Below are 22,702 nucleotides of genomic sequence, written 5' to 3'. Positions count from 1 at the left end.
ATGTTGCAGTTACAAATCTTACAGAACGAGTGACTGTGCCCCACCCTGCTCCTGTTTAGGAAAGAAAATTCGCTGTCCCATTTTTCAAGATATTTACAGGACTTATTTGTTTTTTTTTGACAGGAATGCCTTTTCCCTGCTCCTGACATTCATCCATCTCTCTCCTCTGTTTCCCTGGGTTTGTTGTTCCCGCTGTCGCCACTAACCTCACGACAACTGCCAACCAGACAACTGCAGGTGGCATTTCTCGCGAGGCTAGTGACAGGAGCTGAGGCGGAGGAATTTTTATTTTTTATATTTTAGGAGAAGGGAGAATTACTGAAAATAGTACCGGAGGGAGGACCACGGGAAGGAGGGGTTAAACACGGTAATTTCCCGGCCAAAACAGGACACTTGACAGCTATGGTGCAGGTGATATTTTTTTTTATGCTTGGATTCAAATGAAGTGGCCATTTGTTTTGGTCTTTACACTCCCAAGCAACGATTCAGAGGCCTATATCACAAAACAGGGTTAGTGTCTTAGCGAGATAACTTCAGGGTTAACTCTTGATTAGGGAAAGCACGAAGCCGGTTCCTCTTTTATCAGAGTAGATCACCATGGTGACCTACTCTGAACGGCTATCCTGCTCTGGAGCAGGATAAGTTGGAGGTTGAATCTGATCCTATAAAAAGCCCCTCCCACTGGCCAATCGGCTTCTTGGAAACAATGACCTGCCCTTTTCTCCCAAACCTGGTGGACAGAGGCGCACAAGCTGTAAGAAGAGCTTTACGAAGAGAAAGTTTGTTTAAAGATCGATCAGACCCACTCGATCAAAGCGACAATTCACTTTATGAGAGGTATAGGTTCTGACAGCCCGGACTACTCTACCTCTGTGAAATATTAGAGCCGTACATTGCCCGTGCAACCCACAGAGCAACTGTTTCTCATGTTCCTGTAGTTGTTCATCCATTGTTTCTCAGCAGCGGCTCACATAAGCTACTTCATACCGTGGCTTGATGTGGATTGGTCTGTGGTGAGTGTGTCAATCAGAATGGTCGTCCAATCTACAGCTGCAGATATTTTTGAAGGCCCCGCCTCTGAAAACAAATCTGAAGAGCTGCTACCCAGATGGACTAGTGAAATATTTCTGTGGCGGATATATTAAACTGTAAGTCTGGTGTGTCAGGTTAAGGTACATGTACTCTGTCGGGGATGTGGAACGGCTGAGCAAGTTTACGGCATTCCGCGTTGTGCATCGAGTGGCTGCTGCCCTCACGCAACTTAGGGACTAATTCATAGCGTTCCCAGGATAAATGAGAAGGAGGTGGAGCCAGTTACCTGTGATAGGAGCTGATTCTGAACAAAAGATGAAGGAATTCTAGCTCAGATTTTGTCGATGAAATGTTCACACAGCAGAACATATCACCACTTTTTGGGAACATTTTAGGGGAAGCTGAGCTTCCCTTGTAGTCTTAGAGCAATCTCCACTGCTTGAAACAGACTTATCAGACGTGATGATGTTCTTGTATTGGTTTTTTATCTGCTCCCATGTTCTTCTGACTCCAGAAGGATTACATCTGGGAGAATGACATGATAACAGGAATACACGCAAGTCATTTGCACAGTAGCATTTATTATTTTATGAGATTTAGAAGTGTGATCACTATCATACTGAGCCACTGATGAGAAACTTAAGCATTTACACAGTCCGCTATGTGTTGCCATGCATTTTGCCTGCGGTTGGCTGCTGCTACCGTGTTCCTCCTTACCGAGTTATTGCTTCTCTCCTCCTTGTGTTGCTGCATTATCAGTCGCTGCTCTTCAGCTGTGACGTACGGAGCTTTCTTAGTCGCTCATGATTGTCATTGGTCAGCTGCCTCTGAGCCCTCCTCTTTTACGTGCTCGTTCACGGCTCTTGATGAGACAATCCTGGGTTGAGTTGAGTGCTATCAATTATCCTGATTGCCATTGTTACAGTTACTCAGTCCTGGATGGATGTGAGTTAATGTGGATAAGTTGACCGCACTTTGTGCTATAGGCCTCAGGCAAAGTGATCTATGTTGTCTGCTAAATATGGTCATGCTCATAACCGTGCAGAAATGACAAAGTTGTAGAGGTTATGGGCTAAAAGAGCAAAGCATAAAAACACTTTTCAGAACAAGATCCTTCATCTGGCTACTGGTGTCATATTTTACATCAGCAAAACTCAAAGAAATATGATGAAGAAGGAAACACATATTCAGAATCTGAGTCATTTCAGTATCACGTTGAACTGCTTTAGCCCTGTACCCACCAGGTGGTCCAGTACCGATCAGTACAGTTTGGTATGGGTTGGATCAGTAAAGCCTGATCCCATTTGTGTTTCCATAGCCAAGTTTTCCCTTCTTGGTAAGCTGCATGTAAGCTACGTAATAGTGTGGCGGCATAGCAGTGACACAGTGTACCTAACAAAGAAATCTAAGGAAGAAGAAAAACTTGACATAGTTTGGTTTCAACAGCAGTTTCACGCTGTTAGGTGGCGCCATTTTCCAAACAAACAGGAAGTTGTCTTCAGGAAGTGGACTGGAGGTTTAAACATGGCAGAGTTATAAGCTATTCTTTGGGTGCGTCTCAGTGCGTTAACTTCGTGCCTCCTCCATCCTATCTCCTCCGCGGCTCCGGAAGTACTTTCTTAGTTGCCATTTTGAAGACTGTCCCAAAGCGATAATTGCGCTCGAAGGAGAGAGAAGAGAGGATGGAGGAGACTGGTCGGAGGTGCTATGATCGAGCAGTCTTTTCACTGACAGACACGCCCCCATATTGAACAGCACTCTCTGATTGGATGCTACAGAGGCTCAGACTTTACATGAAACTTCACAAAAACACAACGGTGTACAGTTTAATTAGAGAAAAGATGAGATGAAAACAGGCACAGAGGATCGTTCAGAAACTGATCATTAATCTGGTTATAAAATGTTCACTCCGAGTTTAAAGCACAAAACACTGAACACAACCATCATGAAATCAATATAATGGAGGATTAATACAGAAAACTGGCTGATATACAATATCTTCCTGAGACACAATAAACTGGGTTATATTAATAGGCTTCAGAGGTCACGATCAGATGGGCTCTAGATAAAGTCTAAATAATTCATAAATAATCGAATTACGCATTTTACCGGAAAAGTGATCCATGAGCTTCTAAACAGCACACAGATTAAACAGAGAGCAGGTTTTCTTCATGGTAACGTGTTTAACAGGTTAAAAAAACAGACAACTCCGCTTGATCAGAGTTATTACAGCGCACAAGCCCAGACACACAAACAGCTGTTAGAGCTGACTGACAGATGATCCAGAGGTGATCAGCTGATGCTGTCATCAATGAAACATGTCGCTTCATGTGACGTTCCGAAGGAGAGGATGTCCCATTGCTCTAAAAACCAATCTCCTCCATCCTCTCTCCTCTCTTCATTTCCTCACGTCTCTCCCAGGCATCTCTGGTGGGCGGGACTAAGACGCAGGTGAACGACGCAAGTGGAGGAAGGAAGGATGGAACTTTGGAGCTTTGAGACGCACCCTTTGTTACCCCTGATACACAGGAAGTGATAATTCTTTCCACCAATCAACAGACTGCAGTGTTTCCAGCTCCACCTTGTGGGGTTGGATTGGTTTAGTCTGGCACCAACAGAAGGGTACCAAAAATTGGGACGGTATAGGTCAGTAATTTGGGAAACTTGACCTGTTTTAGTCAAAGAAAACTCCACAAAATGTGTGCCAAACAAACAACAAAGACAAACTGAACTGAACTGCTTGGTGGAAATGGCTTGAAAACAGGTCCTCAAGTATTGTTGGATGCACAGAAGTGTCAACCTGGTTGTGAAATAGATTTACACCCACTCATCATCATCAGGAAAAAATTGTGACTGAAAGAAATTTTAATCAAATCAGAAGGGGAAATTCAAAAAACACAATGAGCATGTTTTCGATGGTCTGAGCGAGGCATTTCAACATCCCTCCTTCATTAAAGCCATCCTTCAATGACCACTCTGTTAAAAATTCATTATATGATGGTAAAAGAAGAAGAGCAACCACTTGGTGTGGATAATCTTTGATTAGGTTTATTTTCCCTGAATTATTAATTACAACATCTTGTCTGCTATACAAAGCTCTCTGCTGTAGCAATTTCACCAAACAGAAATTACCCCCCAAAAAAGGAATAAAAAGGGCCCAAAATGACACGTACACCCTTTAGATGTACCACACAAAGCCACTTTTCATCAGTCATACATTTAGAAACAGCAATCAGGATTCCATGTCAGCTGATTGAAGTGCTCTGCCTGTCCTACTAAGTGCTCTTAAACATAAGAGCTCATTACAACTTGAATTTTCAGTGCATTAAGGAGAAAGATACACAGGTTGATTGGTCTTCACAGCATCTAGTGATCAGCTTTAAGCTGCCTGCTGGCGGCACCAAGTGGCAGAAAGAGGTACACACAAGATCAGTTAAGGTCAAAGGTAACATGATGTCAGTAAACCAGGTGGATTCTCTCCTATGTGGAGAAACACCTTAAACTACAGTGTCTCAGTTAGTGCAGATGTTACAGACCCTCTGTCCTTTGACTTGAGATGAACTTCTTTACATCAGTAAAAAATCCTCCAGCAGCTTTAGCTCATTTATCTTTCATTACCCACAAAGAGAAAAGGATTTCACAGCTGGCTCTGTAATCTTTCCATCTGTTCATCTTGGCCATTTATTTTCTTGGCTCTGGGTTTTAAAACAGTGTTCACAGTGTTTGTTGATCAGTCGGTGGTTTGGTTTCCTAAGGTTATGACAGTCTTTTGCATTGTTGTGTGGTGTGCTGATTGAGAAACACACACTGATGTTTGAACCGTTCCCTGATCAATAGAACCGCTTGCGTTTGTTCTCCTTCCAGCGCCCGTAAAGTATCAGCCCAACCACGGCCAGCACGCCCAGGCCCATGATGGAGAACAGGAGGGTGAGGAAGAACTGGACGCCGCTCATCCCTTCCTCCTGGATATCAACTACAGAGAAAGAGGAGAAGCGATTAAGAGTTCATTTCAGTCCATACAAAACTTCATGATTATTTTTACTCCAGGAAAATCCAAATTCAAAGTTAACTCAGAACAATGAGGGTTTTAGATGATATCATAAAAACCACAGACTTAAGTTGATTTGCAGCTTTTTTGCAGTATCTAAACATGCTCACAACAGAGTTTCTCCCCTCACCTGTCTTCCATTACTGTATCTTGCCACAATGGACAGGCGTGAGACATCATTGACATTCACACTTTCATCCACAGCCACGCTAATTCAAGTAGAAGTTTGTGAGTAGAAGTTTGCTGCTATCACTTGTTTTCTGCCTTTTCACAAACAAGCCTTTCGACAGTTCATGCTGAAAGGGACACCTCTTTGATTCTGGACATGATTGTATCTTTGACAGTCCATAAAACTTGGGCAGTCGACAGGAAAGTCTCCTTGATGTATTCCGTCAGGGAAAGGGTTTCCATGCCTGGCTGTGCAGTGAGAAATGGTATAACTTCCATACGTTGTCTGTTTTTAACAGTCAGAACATTATCAATGTGTCACTCTGTTTAGCATACTACTTCAAGCAACCTTTTAATCTGTACTTGACTGTGGTGATATCCATGGATGGGTGAGTACCGATACCAGGTATCGGTATCGGGCTGATACCAGCCTTTATTCAAGGTATTGGTACTTGTGAAGGCTGCAGATACTCTAGGCAAGAAAATCTTAAGTCGAGCAAGTCCTCCTCGTCGCTAGTTGCTGCTAATTGCTTCCGTTTAACACCACAGCAAATGTGCACCAGGTCCTGTTCAGACAACATGAATGAATCAGGGAGAGTTAACTGTTAAACTGTTTTATTTTGCACTTTAGTTAACTTTAAAAAAATACATAAACTCTGAAAGTTCTTAGTTTTATTGTGAACTTTTAATATATATATTTTTAATATCTATCAAAAACAATTCTAAACTCAGAGAAAGTTGTTTTATTTGGACTTCATGGCAGAGTGACTGTGCTGTCTTTGATGAAAATGATCTGTCACTGTTAATTGAAATTTTAATGGATCAAAAGTACTAGTAGTATTGGTACTCGTTCTCGGTGACTACTCAAGAGGGAGTACTCGTACTGGTATCGGTCTGCATAAAACATGGTAGGGCTGGGCGATAATGGTAAAAATAAGAATCCAGATTATTTTAAGTGATATTTAAATCATGATTAATAAACACAATTATTCATTTATTCAAAAGCTTCAGTACTGATTTAAACAGAACTTTGAAGAACCAGCAAGTGGCATATACAGTATTATTGATACATATAAGTCACACACACTCGCTGTGGCTGCACATGGAACACAGAAGAGCTATGAAGCACAGGAACTTGCATACATCTACACTGTGTGGCATATTAATTGTTTTTCTTTGATTATATTGTTTTTATGATTGTCAGATGGCAAAATGAAATCACGATTAAATCTGATTAATTGTCCAGCCCTAAAACATGGTTTTGAACATCCCTGCTGATATCCTCTGTATGCATGCCTCTGAAAATGCAGGACTCAGTTTCCCATGCTGCATTGCTCTTTGTCTTTAGTTTGGGATTTCACACACATCTCTGTGGCTTGGAAGAGGAAGTATGTGTTTTCCCTTCATAACAGAAGAATGGAGCGTGGCCATATTAAACCACTCGATGTCTTAAACTCTTTACTGACTGAGCTCGTCACTGGCTGCAGTCAAACAGGTCCATTCTGTTTGTGGTTCCTCAGACTCGCTTTGCCTTTGGTCAAAGAGCTTTTCGTGTCTTTGCTCCTTCATCTTGGTCTGAGTGACAAGGGATCTAAAACTGGACAATCATGTTAGCTTGGACTGTTTTAAAACCAGGATCACAGGTCATCTGATGAGCCTGCACACTTATTTTACTGCTGAACACTGATAAGTTATGAATTGATGTTCTGTTTATTTGTTTATTTATTGCTGTTAACCGTTTCTGTCTTTGGCCTCTGTAAAGTTTTGGGCGATGTCTCAGTCAGGACTCCCTTTGTGAAAGAGATCTTACATCTCACAGGGAAAATTCCTGGTTAAAAAAAGTTAAATTTAAAAAAAGACAGCTGCCTCCTGGATTTAAATCTTTGAAAAAATTCAGCATCATTGCTGAAAAGATGAACTCTGTGTTACCAGAGAACACTAATGCCCTTTGTTCAGAAGGACATGTGACTTTTAGGAACAGAGTTTGTGCTGAATGAACACTGTTGACTGGTTGAATAACATCAAACACAGCTTCCTTGTGGTGGTTACGTGAAGTCAGAGGGCCATGCCACAACTACCTTGAAACTGCTTCATGTTGTCAACGCTGGGGATAGTGACCTCCTCCTCTTCCTCCTCAGGAGCCCCCTCCACCGTCAGCTGGTACAGCTTCATGGAGATGATGTCGTGGTTATCTAGAGCAACAAGCACGAGACATGAACTACTTGGGACCAAAGACAAAAACCCCACTGAGCTGTTATTTTCCTCTTGTTCACAGCTGTGAATTCTGGGAGGAGAGCTGCTGTTATACCTGACAGATCTCCAGTAGCAGAGGAAGCACCAAAGAAGTAGCCATTAGGAAGGCGCAGTCCAATGATGTCAGCACAGTCTTTCCACTGCTGCCTGCCATCGACATCCACCATAACCTGCAGGGAGGGATGATCCATCAGAGTCACTAATAGAGATTAAACTACTCCTCAGATTTATCCCAGACAGAAAATATCCTCAGACACAGTCATGGATGAAAGTATCGGCATCTCTGGAATTCTTCCAGAAAGTACAAAATTTCTCCCAGAAATTGTTTCAATTACAACTGTTTCAATGGAAAAACACAAAAGCTGAAAAAAGGAAAAATTGACACAATTTTACACAAAACACAAAAAATGGGCCAGACAAAATTGGTGGCACCCTCAACTCAATATTTAGTTGCGCAAGCTCCGAAAGAAATAACTGAAACCAATTGCTTCCTATAACCATTAACTAGTTTCTTACACCTCGCAGATAGAATTTTGGACTAGGGCTGCACGACATGGCCAAAAACCAATATCTCAATACCTTTTGGCAATATCACAATACACAATATAAATCTTGATAATCTGATGTCTTTATATATCACTATATCAATGTTTAATTTAGCCCTTTGACGCATTAAATGACACCAGTATAATGATTCAAGCCGACCCCTCAGTTGGGTTTTTAAAATGTGAATGCAAAAAGGGGAAAATCACAACAAGGTTACGTTAAGCTAACCTTTTATTTCAAACCACTTTATGTAGTTACATATTTTAAGTTGCAGTAAAATAATTCATTCAACTGGCTGATTATTTATTTTATTATATTATATTATATTATATTATATTATATTATATTATATTATATTATATTATATTATATTATATTTTTATATTAGCACCATGGATAACAGTAACAATTCCCTTATTCGTGACTTCACATCCTGCCTGGACAGTTTTGGTTTCCAACAATATGCAACTTTCCCTACGCATTCCAAAGGACACACTTTGAACTTAATATGCTGCTCTGGACTCACACCTGCTGATTACAAGGCTGATGCTCTCCCCTACTCTGATCACATGCTTCTTTCCTTCAGTGTTTCCCTCAAACTCTCCAGGACAACTCCCCCCCGCACCATCTCCTTCCGGAATATTAAAAACATCAGCATTGACATGCTTACTGCCAGTATTGACTGTGTCCCCAGTGCTGATGGTGTTTCCACCCCGGACAATCTGGTCTCTCATTACAACTATTCTCTCCAAAATCTCCTGGATAACCTGGCCCCCCTCAAAACCAGATCTGTCACCTTCACCCATTCCTCGCCATGGTTTACCCCCTCCCTCCGACAACTGAAAGCCCATGGACGCCAATTGGAACGCCCCTTCAAGAAGACTGGTCTCACTATTCACAAGGACATGTATTACAATCACCTCTCCCACTATAAAAACTCTATCTCAGTTGCAAAATCCACCTACTACTCCAGTCTAATCTCCCATCATGAAGGAGACTCCAAGACTCTATTTTCCATACTCAAAAATATCACTCAGCCGCCTGACTCCCTCCCTCCACACATGTATTCTACTGCTTCCTGCAATAACCTCGTCTCCTTCTTCTCGGACACAATCACCAACATCCATCAGCAACTTATCCCATCCATACCAGCAAATCCACCCTCCTTTCCTCCCATTGATCCTCCTTCTCAGTGTCTCCCGGCATTCTCTCTTCCCTCTGTGTCTGAAATTGCTCAACTCATAAAAAAATCAAAAACTTCCACCTGCCAACTTGACCCCCTTCCTGCTGTCCTTGTCAAAGCTGCTGCTCCCTCTCTGGCCCCTCTCATTACATCCATCACCCACTCTTCCCTCACCTCTGGAACTGTCCCCCTGCCTCTTAAAACGGCTGCTGTCACTCCTGTACTGAAGAAACCTGGTGCAGACCCCAATAACCTCAACAATCTCCGCCCCATCTCCAATCTCCCTTTCCTGTCCAAAATTCTGGAAAAAACAGTGGCCTCCCAACTTCACTCTCACCTGTCTATCAACAATCTTTACGTGCAATTTCAATCTGATTTCCGCCCCCTTCACTCCACTGAAACTGTTCTTCTGAAAATATCTAACGATCTGATGCTAGCTGCTGATTCTGGCCAGTTGACCATTCTCATCCTGCTTGATCTGAGTGCGGCCTTTGACACCATCTCCCACACCATCCTCCTAGACAGACTGCATTCCATTGGCATCACACACACACCCCTCTCCTGGTTTAAATCCTATCTCTCTGGCCGCACTCAGTTCATTCAGCTTAAATCATTCACTTCCCACCCACTCCCAGTAAATGGTAAATGGTAAATGGACTTGAGCTTATATAGCGCTTTTCTAGTCATGGACCACTCAAAGCTGCTGTACACCACAGGTCACACTTACCCATCCACACCCATTTGCTCTCACAGTCACACACTGATGGATCCAATCTTTACTATGACAGCTATCCATCAGTACATCTAACACAGTCACGCCCTTTCCTACCCATTCACACACCACTGACGCAGCAGTGGGAGCAACTAGGGGTTAAGTGTCTTGCCCAAGGACACATCGCCATGTGTCGCCCAGAGCTGGGCTTGAACCTGCAACCTTCCGATTACCGACCAAGCGCATTCTCCAACTGCGCCACCGACACCCCCCTAGTCACCACAGGTGTGCCCCAGGGCTCTGTCCTGGGGCCCCTGCTCTTCATCATTTACATTCTTCCCCTTGGCCACATCCTCCGCAAACACAATATACAGTTTCACTGCTATACGGATGACACCCAGCTCTACATCTCCACTAAACCTGATTCTCTCCTCCCACCATCCTCCCTCATCAACTGTCTCCTTGAAATAAAGTCCTGGTTCACTGTCAACTTCCTCACACTGAACAGTGATAAAACAGAAATGTTACTTATCGGCACTAGCTCCACTCTCAAGAAATCTAACAGCTTCACAATTCCATTCGACCACTCCTCCATCTCCCCCTCACCCCAAGTTAAGAGTCTGGGTGTCATCCTTGACAGCACCCTCTCCTTCACATCTCATATTAACAACATCACCCTGTCTGCTTATTTCCACCTCAGAAACATAAACCGTCTCCGCCCCTCCCTCACCCCACACAGTACCTCTATCTTGGTCCACACTCTTGTCACCTCCAGACTTGACTACTGCAACTCCCTCCTGTTTGGTCTCCCCCATAAAACCCTCCATAAGCTTCAACTGGTCCAGAACTCGGCAGCTCGCATCATTTCTCGGACTCCATCCACCCATCACATCACTCCCATCCTGCAGCAGCTCCACTGGCTCCCCGTCCCGCATCACATCCAGTACAAAATCTTACTTCACACATTCAAAGCCATCCACAACCTCGCCCCCCTGTACCTCTCCGACCTCATTGACATTCATGTTCCTGCCCGTACCCTTCGTTCCTCTTCTTCCATCCACCTCTCTGTCCCCTCTGTGCGCCTCAGCACCATGGGGGGCCGAGCATTCAGCCGCTCGGCTCCCCAGTTATGGAACTCACTACCCCCTGACCTCTGCAATACTGACTCCTTACCACTCTTCAAAACAAGACTCAAAACTCACCTATTCAAACTTGCATACTCCCTCCGTTAATTTACACTGTCTCTGTATTGTATGTCTCTTTTTAAACTTGCTTTTTACTCCTCTTTTAATGCACTTTTACTGATACTCTATGTGCTCTGCAACTGATGTAAGGTGACCTTGAGTGCTATGAAAGGCGCCCTGAAATAAAATGTATTATTATTATTATTATTATTATTATTATTATTATATTATATTATTATTTTTACTTTAAAAATAACATGAACTAAAGTTGGCGATAACTTCATTTTACTTTCATTTCCATAAATTCACCTCCTCTGTTTATTTTGCAGCTCAGAGTTCTCTTTATTTCAGAAGTGTATTGCATTCACTTGAAGAAAAAAAAAACCCAGGTTTTTCAGAGTAATTTATTCTTCGTTTTTTTTGTGGTAATTAGTTCTGTTTTTCTGATTAATATTTTTGCATTAGTTTGTTTTTTGTTATAATTATTATATTGGTTTGATTTTTGTTATATTTATTTCTGTTTTCATGAGTAATTTTTTTTCTGTTTTCAGATTACTTTATTCCTGTTTTTCAGAGTAATTTTTTCCTTAAGTATCGAGCTACTTCGAAATCCCGTGAGAGCCTCCAACCTGCAGACGACTCCCGTGGATGTGTGGTAGCTCCTGTGTCCCGCACGGATCAGAGATCCTGTTTGGCACATGCCTTATCCTTAACTTTCTACCGGTCCGTACCGGGTCAATGAAGGTAAGGTATTAGCCACACACAGGGTATAATACCCTTGTTATGTTTTCGACTTTATCCTTATATTTTATATAAGCCTATTGTTCAATGTAATACTTAAGGAATAGACAAAGATGTGGCATTAAAAAAATGCATTACTTCTACATTGGAAAGCCGGTAGAAAGTTAAGGATAAGGCATATATGTGCCGAACAGGATCTCTGATCCGTGTGGGACACAGGAGCCACCACACATCCACGGGAGTCGTCTCCAGGTCGGAGGTTCTCACGGGATTTCGAAGTAGCTCGATACTTCAGGAAAAAAAAATACTTCTTAAAACAGGATGAAAAAATTACCACCAAAAACAGCAGGTTGGAGGTTTTGGCGGGATTTCGAAGTAGCTTGATACTTCAGGGAAAAATTACTCCGAAAAACAGGAAAAAAAGTAATCTGAAAACAGAAATAATCATAACAAAAAACAAACCAATATAATAATTATAACAAGTGAATGCAATACACTTCCGTACTTTATGGTGTGTTGTTATACTTTTGTATAAACTTGTGATGTTGTCTAAGAGCCTTGTTTGTTTTCTGAAAACATCGCAGCTTACAGTATTTTGGTCCTCGGCTGTAAAATAACACCAGACTTTTCTGCCATCATGTTTCGATCAGTGCACAGCTGAGTCCCACTGTTTTTATGACAAGCTATACACAACTTTTTCAGTGCACCACCTTTCTACAACCTGTGCCACATGCCATTTTAACTTTTTCCATATTCTCCTGCCTGTCACTTCTGCTACTGGATCAGTGCTTAACATCACAAAAACAGGACAGACCATCATTCACAAATCCACAGAAGAGATTCATATCAGAGATACAGCACCTTATTTTCCTTGTACTTGTTTTTTTCTTTACTTCCTCTAAAAAACGGATTCTGTCTGATGTCTAATGTATCTGGTATCTTTAAAGTTAAGAGTAATATTATGATCTATGTTACATTTATTGTATTACATCACAATGAATAGTGCAGAGTTTACCTTTGAAATGAATGCCCTATCCTCATGAAAAATGATGGCCAGCCACAATATCTATTCTACAAACAAGGCAGACTGAGTGAATAAATCAAACACACCTTTCCCAAAACTGTGTGTGTTACTGGAGCAGCTGACTGCTGTCAGTGGATCAGTCTGAAAACAAACAGTGAAGTCAAAACCTCCTGATCAGACCCTAAGAAGTCAAATGAACACTACCTGTTAGAAAACACCAGTACCTAACACTGTGGGGCTAATAGTTTAGCGCAAGTACATTAGCTTTAGCTTCAGTTTGCACAAGAGTCAGCTGATGAAGAGGAGAATGACTTAAAGCCTTTTCTCAGACTCTGAGACATCATGTTGAAGAAGGGCAAACATGCTGAAACAGGCAGTTTGACCTGCTTTTCTGTAGTTTTGATCAAATGTAACTGGTGTTACAGAAAATTTGTTACGTTAAGACGGTCGTATTTTAGGCAAAGTTATGTAGCATGATCTCCTAACAGACAGTAGCCTCCTCTGCCCGATACGCGCAGGGAAGAGCGTGTAAGGAGAGAAAGCGCTGACCGATACATCTTTAGCTGTTGTAAACCACCACTGGGCGTGCACCACACACTGGCTGGTTGGTCCCGTTAAATACTGACCGGGCTGAACAGGTACTTTAGTTCCATTTGGAGTCATGTTAAAGTGTCAAAAATCAACACGTTTAAAAGTGAAACTAAAATTTATTAATCTGTTTTAACCAAGAGTAATGATATTACATTTTTAGACCTTTCAAATTCGTATTCAAGTCATTTTTTTTAATTTTGAGAGAATTTTACACATTTTAATTCCTTAAATTCAAATTGTTGGATTTTGGACATTTTAAGACTTTTAAAGACCCCAAAGATACCCTGGTTAAAAGAATGGTCTGCAAGAACCTTCCTTACTTGTTAGTAAACACAGCATTCAAACTGGGCTCCTCCTCCTTGGCTCAGTGCCAGCTGCAGCACACACCCACTGCCTCCAACCGTGACTATGTGAACACACTCACTAGCCCAGCAACCACTTGTAGCACCATGTTGCTACGTGGGAGAGACTCCAGAGCTGTGCACCTGACTTGGCATGTTAGCTAGCACAAGCTACTCATGGGTATCTGACACATACCTGGTTAGCAGAAAGCTAAATTGCGTTGCTCTTCGCCCCGTGCTGCTCTCCAAGTTCCCGAAAGTGAGTGAAAGTTGAGCCAAGCTTCACCCTCGTTAAGTAAAAAGCTTTCTCTGTTCAGTGTTTTGTTTTACTTTGGTTGTTTTTCTTCCTGTGTGCTACGTCCACTATCCTAGCTGCTTAGGATAGCTTCTCCACTCACTATCATCAACATGCAAAGTCACCTGCGCACTGGACGCTCTGTGATTGGCTGATGTAACCACACTCACTCTCCACCCAGAAACATCCCGATACAACTAAAACATCAACATCCAGGCAGAGGAGGGGGTTGAGGCAGACACAGACACTGACATGTATAGAGGCCCAGAGGAGACACTTGAGCAGGATTATATCTGTAAAAGGTCACATTCTATTTTTTAGGAAAATCCTGCAGACTCTACCTTTAAACAAAGTAAATTTTGGTTATGGGGGTCATTTTCTGAAGATTGGTCTTGAACAGAGGGTGGTCGACGTATTCAGGTCAGTACAGTACTGAGCAAAGGCTGTGAATACTTATGTGCAGGTGATGCCTTAGTTTTTTATTTCTAATAAATTTGCAATAATGTCATTATGGGGTGTTTTTTGTAGAATTTTGAGTAAAAATGAATTTTATCCATTTTGTAATGAGGCTGTAAATAACAACATGCTGACAAAGTGAAGCGCTGTGAGAACTGTAAGGACGCTCTGTACCGTGAGCCTGTTTTTGGAGTATCTGATGAGGAGAAATGTGTCGTAGATGGCGTTACGGGTCATGGCTGTACATCCTCCAAGCTCAGTCGTTCGTCCATCAGAGTCATGGTCGTATGTTAGAGTCCCGTTTCCCAGCATCACTGACACGTAGGGGAAAGCTCTCTGTGGTGAGGAAGAGGAGTGTGAGCACACAGCAGTGTTGTAATGTACAGCATTTCAATCATTCCTCATTCTTCAATGAAGAAATTTATCACATGTAGTAAAATCAAACTCTGAGCAAAACATGAGGAGGCCAAGATAGATTACACAGCCCAACCATGAGTCAGCCAGCCGTTCACCATCAGACAGGTCAGGCAAACCAAACACATGTATGTGATGAGAACAAAAGACGGAGGAGATGGTGGACAAACATGTCAACAACTCATGAACAAAGAGAGCAGCTGAAGCTACCTGAGTTCCAGGCTGTGTCCTCTGCATTTCCAGGAAGAAAAACAGATTTTTTAAATATTTTTAAGACCAAGACTGGCAGGCTCAGCCATCCAGAGCTTTCAAACTGTGAGTGATTTCCCCGTAAATATTTGTGTACAAACATCTCATTTGACAGGTTTATCTCGTCTTCAGGCGAACAGATAGAGACTCTGACAGGAGCTACCATCTCTACTGACACTTACATCATGGTTCCTGTCATTGTTGGGGTAAGTGTCCACAAATACTCCAAGCCCAACAAACTGGTTCGTGCTACCAAACACAGGACCTGCAAAACAAAGAGGAAGAGGAGTAGGTCACACCAGAGTATTTCTCAGAAACCAAGAAAAACAAAGAGTTAAACTTGAATTTTATACGCCTGTCAAATCTGATTATATATTTTGTTGAAAAAGGTGATAAATATTTATCTTTAAAATTTCTGGCTATGAAAGATCAAATCTAATCTAGCCTTGTTTGTACAGTACCTTCAAAAACAAAGTTAATAAAGGGTTGGTAAACTAAAACACATAAAAGGGCCAAGCCTTTCTTTAAGAAACACAGATGAAAGGATCTTACATTGAGGAAACAGAAATAATTTGGTTTGGCAGTAGTAGAAGAATTGTTAAACTTGAAAGATGATACTGAAAAAAATCTCTTACAGATTTTAAAATGCTATGAGAGAGTAAACAGGATTTTAAAAGTGACTGGAAGTTTTGAAAGTAAGTGATGCAGCTGATGTGGTCTGGATAATCTTTAACAAAGTCAGAGGTCACATGAGGTCTGGCATCCATCTTTGCTGCTGAAAACCAAGCCTGAGCCATTACGTTGCACATTAATTGGTCAGTAAGGTGATGCTGTTTGAGATTCAGGACTAACATTTAGAATGTTACCAAATATTTGTTGGTTTTGTACTTTGAAACTCTGACAGAGTGACCCTGAACGGCAGTTCTGCAGTGAGGACAGGGTCTGCGCTTGTTTATTTAACCAGACAAACATCCAAAGTGGAGGGTTGGTAAAGACTCACTCTGTTTCTGTTTGGATTAATGTTGTAACAGAAAGAATGAGTTCAGGCAGCGAAGAAACCAAAACAGATGATCTGACTTTGAAAAATGAGGAATGTGTAAAATAAAAAAGTGAGAAATATGACTTTCATGTGAAAAGACTGCTTTCCCATGAACTGCCACAAAACTCTTTCAAAGAGGTTTTTTTTACACACGGGCTTTCAGCTGACAGCTGGTCACCCAGACACTTCTGATCATGATCTTAAGACCAGTTAAAAACTTACACAAATCTACAGTTTTGCTCTGTAGGATCTTAAGATGGGTCTCAGTAGAGTTTTCAAAATGCAAAAAAGAAGAAACAGGAGTGAGAAAAACTGTAACTCCTCAGCCATCTATGAGCGACACGAGTGATGACGAGACTGAGATTACGAGATTACATCACTGTCAGCGGCTGGCTAGTAAGCGAGTAGTGTCCCTAATTATTGTAATTTTGCTGAGTGAGTTGACCATAGAGTGCACTCAAAAAAATCTGTGTCTACAAGGAAACGCAGAGAGACAGAAAACGCTGTATTAAGCATGCCAGGCCTGTAGTTGGCGCTATAACTGTCTTGTCCAGAAGCAGCATTTTTTGTTTTCTGTCAAAGACTGTCAAAACCTGTTTCCTGAGTGCTGTCAGGCGTTTGGTGCAGGATGAGACTGTAATGGCGACTGCTTCTGTGTGGAGTGCCGAAAGTGCTGGCAAGATTAAAAAAACAGAGAAACACGACGGTCCTTTCCAAATTTAGGTCCAATGTGTTCATACATTAAAATGAACACATAATTATTATCAGTAACCATAATAAATATCTAAATAAATATAGTGTTGACATTCTGGTTCGGTTGTATGCATCAAAGCAACATCCCAAGGCCAAGTCAAAATATCAATATATATACATCGTATATCGTGACAAGGCCAAAAAATATTGAAATATGGATAAAATTCCATATTGCCCAGCCCTGCAACACAGTTGACATTTTCTCCATTTTTTGTCCCTTGTGCTAACTGCAGATCTTAAACATGGCACCACCTGACCTTTATCAGCTCATATTTCTGCACATTTTCTTCACAGTTTGGTCTTTTTTACATTTGTAGTAAGAACAGCAGAAAATGTTGATAACAGTTGATGAACAGTTAATGCGCCCCATGTACAGACAATCATTCTAATTAAATATTGATGAGGAGGAGCTGAAACATGTCACACTTTCTTCAAGGTTCCCACCAAAGAGGATGTGACCTCCACTGATTTGGGTCATGTGACTTAGGAGCAAACCATTGCTGATTTATAGGGTTTTTCCAATGGGTAACATAGTTGACACAGATTTCTCAGACACAGACAAAAGAAATCATTTTACCGAAATTAATTACTTTAATAGTTTTTAAAACACTTTTGTCATGTTTTAATGATTATATTGAACAAATAATGGTGAAAATAATAAACACATGTATTCTACTGTTAGTTTTGAAGAGCAAACTTGAGATTCAAACTGTAAATTCCAATACATGATTAGCATTTTTTGCTAAATAAATGATTGAACCTGTTCACTTTCTGTGTTAATTGAAAGTGAAATATCGCCCAAATGATCCACTGTAAAATTGGTCACTGTTTGAAATTAATATTGAGTAAAATTGATGAGTATACCCCATGGACTTGAACTGTAGCTCTAATTACAGATTTACTAAGTAGTAACCTGTCACAGATAGGTAAGCATTCATTTTGTCTGTCACCTGCTGATAGGAAACAGGAAATGAACATGAAAACGAAGTGGGGTTTCACTCAGAAGTGAAAGGAAGTCAAGATTCATGTCAGGCTGCAGGTGGTCAGAGCAAACACACTCTGCAGGCACCTCTGCAGAAAGCAAGTTACTGATGTCAAAATTATTCACTATAATACCACCTGACCTGACCAAAGCATAGCTCATAATGAAGTTAACCCCACTTCGTTGATCAAACTTCTACCCCGTTCCTTCACATGTGATGAAATGAACCCCCCTAACCAGTTCACCTACCATTCTGCATGCGATCCTTGGTTAGCCAGATGGCCAGACCGTCCCCATTCAGATTCTTCTTCCCCTGACCGTGAATTTTAAAGTGCACCTTGAGCTCCCAGTCCCGCAGGGTGAGAGGCTAAAAGGTAACAGAGAAGACCACAAGCACGTTAGTCTTTTGTCACGCTGTACTGTGGGTAGGGAGCAGTGATCAGGACAGTTAAAAAGACTTCATTAAAGTGATACTCAGGTATGGAACAAGTTGGGTCCTATCACAAGGTTTAGGGCAGAAATTCCCCCTACAGCAGTGTTTTTGTGCAGCACGCACCAAACACCCCCTCCCTGCTCGTCTGCTGGTTTCCTCTGCACTCAGACGGGGCCATATTTTACTTGACCAAAAACACAAATAAACGGACTCCCACTGAAAAAATCTGATATGGGTCTGCATTCACGCTTTATTTAGAGAATTTTCAGCGCGTTACTTTCACACAAAAACACCGCTAAATAAGGCTCTAGTTCTCATCGTGTCTCTTCGTCCTGGCAGACTACCTGCGTTTGTTTATATCTGGCACGCTGCACGCACGGACTGATACACTAAGCGGCGAGCGCCTTGTAGCCAGCTGTGGCTCTGCAGCGGAGGTAGCACCGTTTTACGACACAATGAGAACTAGAGCAGTCACACTGGCCAATCGTGCCGTGCCTAAGCACGCTTCAGCCGTAAAGCACGTTTGGAATGGCCAGTGTGACTGCAACCATGCCATGCTCAAGCACGCTTCAGAGAGGTGGGCTTTGGCACGGTTTACTTCATGAACGAGCACAAGCACACAGACAGCGTGTGATCAATGACATATGAGCGCCGCAAGCGCATCTCTCGACAGTCATTTCAAACAAAGCGGGGGTGTTAGAGGGATGTGTCAGGTGAAAACGGCTTACTATAAGTCTAAAAGTCTCAAAGTTGTAGCAGTGCTCTCTGTGTCTCATTGTGCTGACTCTGATGAGATCACGCTTCATGTAAACAAATGCTTCACGATGACGGAGGCGGGCCGTGCACATATGTGATACCCGGGAAAGTCTGGTTCATATTGGGGTAGTGTGACCGCTGGCCGTACTCTCCAGCTGGGGAACAGCTCTGCAGGGGGGGGCAATCGTGCTTAAGCACGGCACGGTTTGGATGGCCAGTGTGACCGGGCCCTTATTTAGCAGTGTTTTTGTGTGAAAGTAACGCGCTGAAAATTCTCTGAATAAAGTGTGAATGCAGACCAATATCAGATTTTTTCTGTGGGAGTCTGTTTATTTGTATTTTTGGTCAAGTAAAATATGAGTGCAGAGGAAACCGGCAGAGGAGCAGGGAGGGGGTGTTTGGTGCATGCAAGTCAGATAATGTAAGACTTAAAAAATAGAAGATTTTCTTTTCCATCCAGTGCCGTTATGGACTTACAATGCGACTCCATACTGCTCCCTGTCGGCTCTGCAGGTCTGGGGTCAGCCTCACATGGTCAGGTGTAACCATAGCAGTGCCCATCAGATCCCATTGTGAGGAGCTGGAGAAGCCCAAACCTGCAAGAACCAGAAGATCTGTTCGTTTCACAAACCACAAGCAGCTGTAAATTCTTCCTCCAGATATGATCCGTCAATCGATCCATCAGCCTTTAGTTTGTTTCACAAGTTAGAGTAGATCAGATTAGAGTAGATTATTCACTGTGCAGCGGCAAGATCATTCTACTGGTTAAGAGAACAGCCTGGTTCATCCTCGTCACCTTTCCTCCCTCCTTTTCTTACTCCTTTTTAGTTGCTCACCTGAGATTCACACACACACAGCACACACACATAACACAGCATATTCTCTAAAGAGGTGTTTGTGTTTATTAGGGATAGACCAATTATGGGCCTGGCCGATTATTGGCACTGATATTTAGCATTTTGAGGGATATTGGAATTAGCTTTTTTTTAATCTGGTGGCTGACATGAAATTCAATTTCAGACTGTGTTATTTTGGTACCAAAATAGCCGTGTGTCTCTGTCTGTAGTAGCTACTCTGTCTCCAGCATGTTCCCACCCACTGTACCTTCTGATTGATGACACGTAGAGACATTTTTTGGAACATTTGACTTACTGTAGAAAACTTCTGTAAGTACACTTACAGAAGTACGCACCCTCTTCTTGTGCACAACATCTTACAGGGTTGTTCATCCCAAATCAAACATTGCAGCCTTACACTTACCAGAAACTGCAATCACATGTCACAACCATTTACAGCCGTTCTCCTGCTTTTCAATGATTACATCCATCCACCACCGTCTGATCTGTTCCTGCCCCTTCCTCTGCCCAGTCAAAATGGTGACCATTGAGTGTGAGAAGTGTCCACTGTTCCACACTCAACTTTTTGACCGTTTTGCGTGTGCCAACTGAGAATTAAAGTGCACTGTGTTTTTCCTTACTGTCAGTGTGCACACACTAATGCACTCAGAAAAGTGAGTGTAAGTTCAGGAGTACGTGATTTGGGGTTCACAGCTCAGGAGATCAGTGTGAAGCACACTCTGTGTGTGTTCTTTCAGCCACAGGTCTATAGAGATGAGCTTCTGTTGGTGAGAGACCAGCACTGAACTTTTTTTTTTTTTTTTGGGGGGGGGTATGAGCAATAAATGGTTAAACTGAGACCACACATTTCTCTTGTCTTCATTCAGGGGTTTCTAACAAAAAGAACTTTGGATCAACTGTTATATATGGCTAGAAGAGCATCAGAGTAAAATGACTCACACAGTTAAACATTATTTCAGAGTCAGTTCCTCCCAGAACTCCTTGTTGCTGCAGAAGTCTGTTTTCCTCTTCAGTTCTGACCCCACACTTATGCACCTGTCTTAATGACACCTGTGCTTTTTTTTTTTTTTTTTTTTACCTAGTTTGGAATATTTTCCATCCAATCATTGAATTACTATTTTAATGGCAAAAACCAACACCACATCAAAACCAGGTGCTCAAAGGCGCTCCAATCGAGCGATAAGAAATTCATTTTAAAGGACTGGTATCCAGATTTTGATTCCATTATCCATGTTAAGCAAATGTACTTTAAATGTTAAACACTGAAATTCACTCTCTGTCATTAAACATCTTCAGCTGACACTTTTGCCCTGCACTGAGCGCCTGTAGTTATTGTTTTATCATTGCTGGCACTGTTAACGATCGGTGGGTATAACTACTTCACGTTTCCCAAAGGTGACCTCTACAAATGATCAGAACTGAGTTCGCATTCCACGTCATGTGTCATTAACATTAACTGGCTAAGTAGTGTGACCATAAACTCCTGGGGTGCAGATTTCCTCTTGCCTCCTCCTCTTAAGCTTATTATCACACTCTTTCAGACTCGGTGGTTAATACGTTACACGTTAAACTGTTCCAGGTAGGACCACATCAGACGAAATGTCTGTTTGTAACAGCTAAAGCCGCTATGGATGGTAAACATCAACTGTTTGACTTAGGTAGCCTTCTTTGCTTCTTTGCTGGTGTCTAGATAACGTAACCGTTAAGAGAAACTTACCCCGGTATGGTTTGGCCAAAGAGTACTCCCTCTTCAGAAACTCCTCCAGGAAGTCCTGCTCCTCAGCCAGCGACTGGCTGCTCAGAATACAGACGGTTACTAACAAACATGTCAACTCTCGGATGAGTTTACAGACAAAGAGTGGGGGAGAAAGACTGAAACGCCTCAATCGAACACGGTTTGTCTTAGTTACACTGGCATCCATTTTTACACTCCCACTTTAAACTGGTCACGTGATTTTACCGGAAAGACAGCTTCCGGTTCTTGATTTCCACATTAAAACCACACAGTCTATATTTCATAACCTCCAAAAGTGAAGGAACTCAATTTAAAAATCTTTAATAAAGTTTATTCTACAAAACAATTTTTATATACGAGATTTAATTTTGAGAAGAATAGCTGCACGTTTTGTGACAAAGCAGTGAAAAAATTGATCATTTATTTATTTATTCATTTTAATATAAAGTGTCCCATGCATTCTGGATTAATGTGAGGAGCTGGATTCACTCTAAATGGGTTAAAATTTTGCCATTGTCAGGTAAAGATATTAAGTTTGGTATTTTTGTTTCAGATGGAAACTTGGAGCCTGTTAATTCTTTGATTTTACTCAGATTTTTTTTTTTAATCCACAAATGCAGGTACTTTAAAACTGAGCCCAATTTTGATTATTGGAAGAAGAAGGGGAGACTCTTAGGGAAATCTTTGAAATGTGTTGAAAATAAGAAAGCCATTATTGAATGACTTTAATCTGCTTGAAGTTATCTCTGAGTTATCATATTTATATCTATTTAAGTTGTATCTAAAGCCTATGGTCTCCTTTTCTTTCACTTTATGTTTATGCAACTATTTCATTGCACTTTCTGTTGAAATGTTGCTTTACTAATGATTGACTTTGCTCAATCTGAAATGTGTTTGTATTATTTAATGT

At 41.6% G+C, this 22,702-nt stretch overlaps 1 protein-coding gene across 4 annotated transcripts; it reads right to left on the bottom strand.

Annotated features, from left to right (window-relative positions):
- Nucleotides 1-4,045: 4,045 nt before the first annotated feature.
- lman2lb (lectin, mannose-binding 2-like b) lies at nucleotides 4,046-22,008 on the bottom strand. 4 transcript variants are annotated; one of them, XM_074669286.1, is made up of 9 exons: nucleotides 21,775-22,008; nucleotides 19,678-19,796; nucleotides 18,261-18,378; nucleotides 15,420-15,502; nucleotides 15,199-15,219; nucleotides 14,749-14,910; nucleotides 7,557-7,671; nucleotides 7,324-7,440; nucleotides 4,046-5,005 (listed from the first exon to the last, which is right to left on the bottom strand). In XM_074669286.1, exons 1-9 carry the CDS (start codon nucleotides 21,977-21,979, stop codon nucleotides 4,863-4,865), a joined length of 1,083 nt encoding a protein of 360 aa, XP_074525387.1. In that variant the 5' UTR covers nucleotides 21,980-22,008; the 3' UTR covers nucleotides 4,046-4,862. The 4 variants fall into 4 exon arrangements, with proteins under 4 accessions (XP_074525387.1, XP_074525388.1, XP_074525389.1 ...); XM_074669287.1 differs by having other exon boundaries at nucleotides 4,047-5,005; nucleotides 7,327-7,440; XM_074669288.1 differs by lacking the exon at nucleotides 15,199-15,219 and having other exon boundaries at nucleotides 4,047-5,005.
- Nucleotides 22,009-22,702: the final 694 nt, after the last annotated feature.

The sequence above is a fragment of the Halichoeres trimaculatus genome, unplaced genomic scaffold, assembly GCF_033239565.1.
Source record: "Halichoeres trimaculatus isolate MK-OKI-2021-1 unplaced genomic scaffold, fHalTri1.1 fHalTri1_scaffold_5, whole genome shotgun sequence".
Lineage (NCBI taxonomy): Eukaryota > Metazoa > Chordata > Actinopteri > Labriformes > Labridae > Halichoeres > Halichoeres trimaculatus.
This window is presented reverse-complemented; position numbering and strand designations above follow the sequence as displayed.

Coding starts and splice junctions, on each gene's coding strand:
- lman2lb (XM_074669286.1), bottom strand. CDS start 21,979: ATGGATGCCAGTGTAACTAAGACAAACCGTGTTCGATTGAGGCGTTTC. Junction 19,797..21,774: donor TTTGGCCAAACCATACCGGG/GTAAGTTTCTCT, acceptor TGGTTCTTGCAG/GTTTGGGCTTCTCCAGCTCC. Junction 15,503..18,260: donor CAAGGATCGCATGCAGAATG/GTAGGTGAACTG, acceptor TTTGTTTTGCAG/GTCCTGTGTTTGGTAGCACG.